This window comes from Cyprinodon variegatus, unplaced genomic scaffold (assembly GCF_000732505.1).
Source record: "Cyprinodon variegatus isolate N-32 unplaced genomic scaffold, C_variegatus-1.0 Scaffold335, whole genome shotgun sequence".
Taxonomy (NCBI): domain Eukaryota; kingdom Metazoa; phylum Chordata; class Actinopteri; order Cyprinodontiformes; family Cyprinodontidae; genus Cyprinodon; species Cyprinodon variegatus.
The window spans coordinates 682072-692871 of record NW_015150788.1 but is presented as its reverse complement, the minus strand read 5'-3'; the positions used below and the strand labels follow the sequence as shown (position 1 = coordinate 692871).

The window sequence follows — 10800 nt, the reverse complement described above, 5'->3', positions numbered from 1 at the left end:
CTGGACAGAAATATTACTATTACTGGCGTGGGCACACTGACAAAAAGATCTTAGGATTCATCAAACTTAAAATAACAAAATAAGGATAATCAGTGGAAATGAAAACATTCAAATGTATGACATTTCCCCTTTTGCAAATTACGTGCATCATATCAATTTCGTTTTTACCTTCTTTGTTTTTAAAGCCAAAATGCATCCAAGCATCTGACTTGAAATGCGATGGAGCCACGGGGCGAATTTTCATAGTGTCCTCCATGTTTTATTTCATATGACTCGTCGCAGTATCCCACGGCCGGAAATGCTTGAGACACAAAGCAGCGGGCGTCACCACATCCGCAGCGACATCTGCTGGACTGGAAGTTGTATTCCACATGGTTTGGCTGATGTGCGCCAAACATTAATGTATTTTATTTGTTCATTTTTTTTTTTTTTTATAATTGCCATCAAGAATCGATGCAGTAGATCACAAAAATTAGAATTGCGATGCATCGCCATGACGATTATTTTGCACACCCTTATTCATAACACTGTAAAATCGGGGACAGCTCTATCTAGAGACAGGTGATCTAAAACAGGGACTGTCCCTGGAAAATGGGGATGTCTGGTGACCTTAATTAATATGGCAGCATTATCAGAATCCACAATTTCATCTTTGAAAGAGGATCACATGAGTGCAAAAGCTGATAACATGTAGACTTAAACTCTAGTGCTTCTCATAATTAATCTGGTTATCCAGGTTACTTTGTTCCTGCCCATCAATCCTCAATGTGAGCTGTGAATGTTTGCAGCTCCTCCAAAGTTGTTAGGGTGGACAGCTGTATCATAGAATTCATGTTGTTGGTTAATGTGGTTGAGTACAGCTCTGTGATTGTATTATACTGCATGCTAGTGTTTTGTATTGACTGATCTGTCTAATGTGTTCCTTGGTCTCCATGAGGTTGTTTGTTCACTAATGTTCTCAAATAATCTTTTAAGGCCTTCATAGGGAAACTGGGTTTATTCTGCAATTAGATTATGCAGAGGGAGAATCCATTTCCAGATTGTTGGCAGTTTGTTGTTCCATATTTTATTTAGGAGCATCAAAGGTCGGTGAATACAGCTTACAAATCAGATTTTTCTCTCCAGTGGTGTGAGTACTTTTGTGGCATAGTGCATGTGTGTGTGAGAGAGACAAAGACAGGGAGTCGATCTCCTGCTGGTGTTTGGCCCGATCCCAAACGCTATCAGCATTAAGCTGAGATGCACCCGACTAACTGATGGTGGCTTGTACACAAGCTGCCTATTATTCACCACAGCTGAGAGTTTGTTTTAGCACTGGCAGCCCTCTGCGGCCCCATTAGACCTGGCCTTTTGTCCAGCGCGCATCATAAACACATCAAAACACTCAAATAAACCCTTCCACTTGGCCCCTTTAACACCTTAATCAATAGGAGGATAGAGTGAGTCTGCAGCAAAAGCTTTTACACATCTCATTTTTCAGCCGCCGCCGTAAATCCCCCGTTCCCCAGAGAGGACGCTCTGTCATCACGCTTGTGTGTGTGTGGGAGGTTAAATTGAATGATGTATAAATTGGAGGTTTCTCAAAGATGACCAGGGATAAAATGGTTTGTTTGTTTTCAAGCAATCACATTTCAGCGAATTAAAGAGAGACACCCTCACCCTGGAAGGCCTTTGCTCCTCCACACGTCGTAGAGCACTGTCGGGATGCTGCCGCTCGCTGTGGCCGAGCCTGCCTGCAGGAGGGGAGAGAACAAATAGAGGTGTGATGATGGATAAATTGTCTCGCTCGCTTCCTGCTCTTCGGAAACACTCTGTTTAGTCTTTCTTGGAGGAGCTTCCTTCAGCTGCCACCTCGCGTCTTTTTTTGGTCAGGAACAGCTGTGTCAGCGCAGGTGTCACCTCCAGCACCCTCCATTAGCCCTCCCCAAAAAGAGAAAGATTACACTAGTCCTCCTATTCTTCAGTGCGCCGATCAAACCACTGCTTTTACTTAGAGAAAACAGACTAGCTGGTTGGAGAGTAATCAGGGTAGCAGGTCATTAAAAAGGAAGTGTCAGATTTAGAATATATAATTATCAATGAATGCTTTGACCATTAGGAACAGTGTTTGCACAAAGACAGACTTTCTGAATTACTACCAATAATGCTGGTGTACCTCAGGGCTCTACACTCAGTACTCTGCTTTTTAGATTGTATATTATGGATTTTCCCCAAATTTACCACATGATAGAAGAAAAAAAATACTTTTCGCCTTCCATTGGTTGTCTCTCTACCTCCCAAACGATTTGCGCTGGCAACTCAGCAAGTTTCCCCTAGCTCGCTTCAGTATGTCATCAAATAGGAGGAATTTTTATCTGCTTGCCGGTTCCTCTTTTATGTTCAACTCAACAGGACCTCGATTTCACCAATGAATAGTGAAATATGAATAGTGTCTGACACCTCGAGTCCACCAGGTCTTTCAGAGATGCTCCCAGTCTGGCGAGTACCACCACCTGATGCATGAGCTGCAGCTGGATGACGGTCGCTTTCGGTGCTACTTCCGTCTGTCCAGGACCCCTCACACTGGGTGAGTTTTTAAGTGACAAATGCTCTCAGCTTCTCTCCTTCCCCCAACCAGATCCAATCCCTAATGCGATGCGAATCAACGCAAATGTTCAGATTGTTGAATTTGAGCGAAATTCAGTGAGCGTCCACCGCATTGTACGCACTTTCTCTTTGCTCTATTCATGTCGTTTAAAGCATTCTTTCCATTGCCGACCATTTATTTGCGGCTGATCTAACCCTTACAGTTGGAACGTCCTAAATCACTCACTCCATTTGCCTTTTGCTGCAAAAGAGCCAGATTGGTTGAGATCTTTTAACTGGTTATTTTACCAAAATTTGTATTTTAGTGTTGATTAAAAAAGTGTACTTTCAGAGTCTATAAAAAAGATGCAGGAATCACAGCACCTAAAAAAAAAAGAATATCCCGTTGTCCTTGTTATGATAATTTAAAACTAGCAACTATTAAACTTAACACCATGATTCTATCACACAGGAATTAGGGTCTCACTAGCAGATGAAAAACAAAAAGAACTACAAGTGTCAAGTGCTTCAAAAAATGAAAAAAAAAGTCAAACATTTGACTTCTTACAATTTTAACAAAGTATTATCTAAACTATGATATTTCATTAGTGAATTGAATTGTCTTGCCCTTTCTTTTCTGCATTATTCTATTAATGGAAAACAACAACAACAAAAAAACCCTGTTCAGATCCTGCTGTCAAAAAGTCACCTTTTTTTTTTCTATATGTCAACTAATAGTAATATATTGAAAAATAATACATTATACAAACAATATCAAATCTGGAATCATAAAGAGATAAAATTACCTTTTTTTGTGTGTAACTTTTTAATCAACTTTTTAATTTTATAGATCATGTAATCTTTTTCCAATCAGGCATTGCAGATGGAAAATAACATCTTTTGCAAGGTAATAGATTGACCTCGTCTATTTTAAGCACATAAAGTAAAACATGTAAAAGAAGAGGCCATATTGTACACCTGTCATCAGGGATAAAAGAACTTTCTCTGCTGCAAGTTAATAAGAAAAACATCCCGATTTCCCCGTGTTCCTGTTGGAGACAGGTGGCTGAGAAATGACTCTCCCTGTCAAGTTTGCTTTTGCTTTACTGCTGCAGAACGAGGGAATAGAGGAACAGGATGTCCAAAACATACACAGAGGACGAACAGGCACCGCCTGAAACAAAATAATATATGTATGCAATTTTTTACTGATAGCTTTGCTATTAGATTTAATTAAGATCCAATTTTTACATTCTCCAGTTTCCAAACTGTTGAGACTGGTAGCTGTATGTTCCCAGCATGCAGGGGCGAGCATGACAGCGATGACAGCGGTCTAGTCTGAGGACAGCAGCACAGTTGTGAAGGAGCAGAGCAGGAGGCCTGTACGCAGCAGGGCTGTGGTTAACCAGCCAGGCAGAATCCAGCTGTGTCCTGGATGTTCCCCTGTTATGCCAAACGTACAACACAAGTCTTTCTTTCTGCTCAGCATGTTGAGGAAAGCGAGCTCCTGCACCCAAACTTCCTCTGGTTTGTCCGATCCAAAACCATCCACACTGGTTCTGTTCTGTTTGCCACTCTAACGTTTATTAATCTTAGCTGGAATCCAAGGTTACTGTAAGATATTCATAATGTGGGAAAAAAATAAGTATTTTGAATGTGATAGTTGTAAAATTAAACTTCAATTTTATTATTAAAAAAAGAGAAATTAGAACCATATATAAATTTAAATAAAATAAAATAAATAAATATAGGCTGGCAGGAAATAAGCTCATACATTTTCAATTAAAGCTACAGTGTGTAATTTTCAGCGACATCTAACGTCCAGACTGAAAACCGCAGCAACATGAACATCTCCCCCCCACCGCTTCTCCCCCCCCCAACAGTACAGCGAGCATTACGGGACAAAATGTCTTCCACGACGTCCGCATCACCTACCTTCTCAAGTGATGAGGTTTGTTTACATAGGTTAAGAGGCTGAGCTCGTAGATGATGATAAATAACATAGTTATGTATAATATATTACATTTCTGACTGTATATCCCTGTAATTATTACACACTGTAGCTTTAATCATAACTGATATATATATATATATATATATATATATATATATATATATATATATATTAAAAAAAATGTATTGTCTAAATTAGTGCTGCCCAGTGTTGCAGTGTGTAGCATTGCTGCCTTGCAGTAAGAAGGTTTACCCAACAGGGTAGGTTTTAACACCAAAATGAGTGACCATGATAAGGTGACCAAACGTCCTCTTTTTGGGCTGTACACAACATAAGTTTTCCCCAAGATGTCTCTGATTTTAGCGTCTGATGAATGACATATATATCGTGTAATAGGCAGGAAGTTCATAAGCAACAGCTCATCATCAGAGTAGATGACTGAGCACAGTGGAAACTTGTCACCCGTTGTTTCTCCAACAGGGAGCCATCCTGCTGCATAATAAAATACGTTAATTGATCAGTTTGGTTTTGACTGAGGTGATTGTTAATGTGATAAAGGTTTGGTTCATGCTAGGAAGCATTACTCGCTGTGCATAGGTAAAAAAAAAAACTTAGTTATTGTGAGATGTGCAAAATAAACCAAAGTTTTAATGAGAAACGGAACAGCAAAATTCAAGAATAGAGCAAGGGGAGGGAGTAAAAGTGAGTGAGGAAGAGGAATCTTAAGGTGGGAATACACTGTAAGAGTTTGGACCCCTTTCAGGCCAATTCTACCGTTATTCCAGAATTTTTTCAAACGGGCCAAGTTTCAGCCTCATCGTGTTTCCTGCATCGTGTAATATAAAGGGGGTAACAAGGGGCAATTAGCCTGTCACTACTGTTAGGATGAGGAGGTCAGGAGAAAATCTAACATCTTTGAAATTCAGTGGGCTGTCATACGATGTTCGTGAGCAAATCCTGCTGTTGAAGCAGAGCTACAGCATCTATGACCCGATTTACCAGAACCTCGCGCACTGCGCTTGTGCAAACGGGTTCTACTTCTTCCAGATTGACGAGTCAGACTAGCGCCATCTCTCGGGCTGAGTCCAAGGTGGTTTTTGAACGTACAGTGTGAGCAGGTAGATCAGTGTGAGAACATTGTGAAAGCTTATTACACCGATTGAAAATATCGTACAGTATATGCTCAGGTTTTAAGATGACTTAATAAAGAAGTTAAACACCAAAATTAAGGGCGATAACAGAGAGGCTCTAAAACAAGCAAGAATCTAAGGAGTTTGTTAGATTAGCTATTATTCAAATCTGAAATATATCCAGACTTCATACACACCCTGTTCATTGTCAAAGCCATACTTCAGACATTTTCCTAATAATTGAAAGGTTAAAAAAACAAAACATAAAAATGATATAACTGGTAACTCAACATCATTAAACAGGTCTAACATATGAAACTACTGATTTCTCCTGTTGATTACCCAAAAACTCTCAGACTTTACTTCTGAACTGACAAAAAAACATGTTCTGCATAGCAAATCTAAATCGTGGCCTTATAAAGTTATAACCGGACCTGTGTGCACAGCAGAGGCCTTTGCGGGTGGTTCGATTACAGCAGCCTCCTGTCAGATAGTGTTTACTGGAAGCTTTTGTACCTTGCAGTTTCACCTCCAGCCAAGAGTTTCTCGCCAGAGATCCAAGCCTGTCCGAGTGTTTTGTTAATTCCAGTATCTCATTAGTTAGGAAGGGGGCGGAAATGGAACGCCGACCCTTTTCCAAGGACAGTCTGTCTGTGTGTGTGTGTTGGGGGGGGAGTAACTGTGAACTCCTGCACACAAACACATAGGTCCCGGTGAAGGAAGCCAGACGTAAAGTTGGAGCGAGCTAGAAAAGAAAAAGGCAGTGAGGAAGAGGAGGAATATCACCGCACAAAGGATAGGAGAGGGAGCAGGAGAGTTAACTGGAGGGACAGCAGGATTTTGCTTCACCTCTGTATGACACGCGGCGCTGAGATGGAAACTCCCTCGGAGCAGAAACAAGTCCTAACTCTAACACTAACCATGCACACAAACATGTCTCCTCAACACTGTCCATATTCCCCCAGCAGGTGATGGATGTACGCTGTCCCAGTGCTAGCTCGGCCTGCTCTGCCCTCGGTGCTGACACTGTAGAAATGCACTCGGGCTGCCGGCCCGCTCGGGGCTCTGCTTGCTGCCTGCAAGGCATCACCTGACAACAGTGTTTAAATGCAGCTGCCAGAGGAGGCTGTGCGCTGTGTCCGAGTACGCGTACCTTGGCCAGCATGATCCTGGTCTTCGCCACGTCGAGAGGAGTGGTAACAAACGCTGCCACCGCACCTACAGAAGACACGGGCATATTTAATGCAAAGAATACTCTTCATTAATAAATCTACTCACACACAGTAAGGCGAATGAAGCTGGAACTGCTTTGCCTGTTAGTTTTTAACATTCATGAAACTGATAACATTCTGCATTCAAGTCCTTCCCTCTGTTATTCAAACACAAACCCCAAACAGACACCATTCGATTCTCACCCCCGTCTCCCCCAACTCATCCAACCCTGTCCCTCCTCAGATTTACTCAACATTCATTCAACATTCTCAATGTAACATATTTGATAATATTTCTGGAAAACAGTCAAGTAAAGCATTAGGCAAATAAATCTTTCACATGGAGCGCTCTATTAAATGATCTAAATTTGCCTGGAAAAAAAGAAAAAAGCACAATGGGGTTGAAGGCTGGAAACAAATCAGTTGATGTCATTTTTTGCTACGTCAATTCTGCCATAAGTCAGAGAACGATACAAGCACAGATCTAGTGGATGATTAAAATTGCCTCTGTGAGTATTTAAAAAGGCAGGGAGATTATATGTTATTTAAAAATAGTTTATAGGGGACAGGATATAAAGGTGAAGTGGTGAACAGAGGTTACCATGGTTGGGAAACTTAGGATCCCATTTTTATGTCTGTACATTTTGCAGTTATGTTTGTTTCTATGAACCATAAAACATGACTGTCCATAATCAAGGGTGAGACTTGGCTTTTCTGATGCATGGTTCTCAATGGAAACAAGGTGGATTGTTCCCTCTGTGCTGGAGGATAGTGTCAGTCTTAGATGAAGTGAATTAATTGTCAAGGTGAGTTGTTGACTAATGGTGGTAGAAGGAAGCCAGAGATGGATAGACAGATTAAGGCAAGTTTGAATCAAAACTGAAGTCTGACCTCCAACCTGGTGTCATGAGATGTGGCTTAGGACTAGGGAAGCTGGAAGCTGAGGGTCCTGTCACACCTTGCCGATTTAGCCAGCTTATGCCTGACGGCCCAGAATCTTCTAAAACACTGGCATACACTGAACTTTCTATCTGTTTTTTACATTTTGTGCGTATACATAGCATATTCATAACACGTCCCGAACTTATGTCCAACAACATCCTAACCTATGCATAACATACAGCGGCTTGTGCATGAAATGATGCACAAGCCAGTGTCCTGAGAGGGACAGCGATGCACCCGGAGGCATCCGACCTGCATAAAAAGCTTTCTTTGATTGCGATATTAACCGAGCTGCTGTTTACCGCATAAATAAAAAGAAAAACAAAGAAAGAAGGTTTGCAGTCGCAGCAGATTTAGCGTCATGTCTGCTAGGAAGTTTGTTGGCCGTGCCTGTAAACCCAGGGAGGATCCAAGTTTAAGTAACTTAAACTTAACATATGTCAACGATCAGATAACTTACCTGTAACTTATTCGTTACATATGAGCATATGCTGGCATACGTCGAGAAATTTTGAGCATGCTCGTTGTATGTCGACGTGTGCCAGCTTGCTTCAGCGTACTCATATCTTATACAAAACGTACCCATCACTTTTCCAACGTAAGTTGGCGTTTTTGTCAGATTTTCCGTACGTCGGGAATACACTGGTCTAAACCGGATGTGACAGTGGCATGAGCTCCTACTTCTCAGCAGGGATCCCACTGGAGGAAAACAGGCAATTTTTCGTGTGAAGGAGACTAGACATATATGTGACACGGGTGGACAGATGGATTGGTAATGTACAGACGTACAGCATTAAGGTGACATAGTGATGTGCACACAAACATAATCCTGGATGTATTACCCCCCACCCCCAGCATCTGTCTTCCATGCTGCCCTAAACTTTGAAATCTCATTACTGCTTATCGCACATTCTGAAGAATTTAGCTGCCAGAAGATTGAATGTCTCAAAATCTCCTAGAACAGACCAAAGCCTCATTGTATTGCTCTACTTTGTCACACAGTGAATTCTGATGCTATTTCCTGAGGTTAGCTTCCAGGTGGAGGGGAACGGGTGCAGAGCCACATCCCAGCTCCTCTGGGTGCTGTGTCCTCTCCCCACCACCTTTTCCTCTCCTTGTTCTCCATCCAGGTGTTGTCCCCTGAGCCGCTAACCTCAATCTTCCTGTCCTGTCTGGCCCAGTCCAGCAGCTGAAGAGTTATGGACTGAAAGATATAAACGTCTGACAACGGCTCGGTGGAAGGCCCCTGCTCATGAAATATGTATTTAAATTGTGGTTTTACGTTTTCATCGTGGTGAAAAAGTGATGACTGGGAGCAATGACGGATGATGTGACACATTTTTTCAGCGAAAGCTCAAATCCTGGAGGCGTTTTTTTGGCTCTATTGGGATCTCTGAGGTCATATTAATACAATTATTTATTTGCACTTTACTCAACCCTGAAACTTTGCACCTTGGACGTAAGCTGTGTTGTTGAGTAAAGTGCTCTTCACTTAATGCTTAACAAAACAAAGAATTAACCAGTGATCATTAAATTAGCAACATTCATTTTTTGTTATGATCTTGTTGGCTGAGATCTGAAACCTCCTTAGAACCAGTCATGTCACTGGATGGCTGCCATATCATCCTCTTTATGTGAGGTTTTCCTTCTTCTTGTGTCCCTTTACATGGTTACACTGTCACCCTAACTAATAAGCCATCACATTACATTTATATCAATATCAAAGCAGCTCCCTCTAATTACTCACCATAAAAAAGCAAAATGTCTTCATTGAAGTTAGGAATATAATAAAATGTTGAAATTTTGAGCAAATGGCAAGACTTTCTAAACTAGCAAAAAATGATCATTATCGTCATGGTTACTGATGCTAGAAACACCTGGATTAAATAGTTCATCCAGTAGGGAAAGACAGGAAACAAAGAAGCTGCATCAGTTCAGGAAGTAGTTGAGTTGTGCATAGAGCCATAGAAGCGTACTGGTGACCTTCACAAATAAAGGTGGGATGGTGCAATGGATGGAAAGACCAACTGAGCCTCACCCTACGTATCACACAACAAGCTTAGGTCTGACATGCTGAAGGAAAAGCAAGAATCAAAAAGGTTTGTAGGTGCTCCTTAAGGTGGACTCTCCTCTGCCTTAAAGGGAGTCCATTGGGGTGTTACGGCTATTAGATTTGGATCTTACTGAGAGGCGCACATACAGATTAAATTAGAGGGACTGTACATCTTCATCTTGTCTGGAAACCTCCGAAGTGAGCTGGAGAATAACTGGTTTTCCTCCTCGACATCAGATAAACAGACAACAGAAAAAGCAATTGTGTTAATTAGATTAGTAAATATCTGCTAAGCAGTAATATCCTTGAACATTGTTTCGTGTCTTTAAAATATTTCTAAAAAGCTTGTTTCCATTTAAAAAAGAAGCTTTTGTCATCAGTCTATGATCTCTGGATTTTGAACTTTCCGCGTACTTTTCTCTGCACTCTTTATCTGTTGCGTTTCTTTTGAGTAGGAAGGCTCGATGTATTCATTTACACACTCTACTCATGGCTTATTGAGCCCAATTTTAGCGAATCATCTTACTGCTTTTCTGGTCCTATTTTCTCTTCCTCTCTCCACCTTCAACTACGGTACTTCAGGCTCCGGTGATCTGAAGGTCGCGCAGCTGCAGGGGCGCAGACCCAAAACTCATCCCTGCTCTCTTTTCCCTCTGGTTGTGTGCGTTTCCCCCTGGTACTCATAAAGTCTGCCGTAGTGCGATGTCCACTGCTTGAGAACTGTGACAATGTGACCCGTTTGTTGAGAAAACAATGCAGGGTCCCTGGAAGAACATTTTTAAAACCATATTTAGCAAAAACAAGGATAAAGTTTGATTCAGTTCCCTCCTCAGTCTTTGTATTTTCGCAGAGCATATAAGCAGTGGGCACCATCTTTCTCTGCTGGACTTTTTCATTTTTTTATTTTATTAGACTGTCCACCATCTATCTATCTGTTCTTTCCCC

General features: G+C 41.4%; 1 protein-coding gene across 1 annotated transcript in view; it reads right to left on the bottom strand.

The window, feature by feature from the left end:
• The window catches only part of slc25a26 (solute carrier family 25 (S-adenosylmethionine carrier), member 26), a 91372-nt gene that overhangs the window by 9968 nt on the left and 70604 nt on the right, over nucleotides 1-10800 (bottom strand). Inside the window, exons 8-9 of the mRNA XM_015385264.1 lie at nucleotides 6803-6873; nucleotides 1660-1733 (exon numbers count right to left, since the gene is read on the bottom strand). Coding sequence (XP_015240750.1) covers nucleotides 1660-1733; nucleotides 6803-6873 — 145 coding nt within the window. The remainder of the gene's footprint in view (nucleotides 1-1659; nucleotides 1734-6802; nucleotides 6874-10800) is intronic.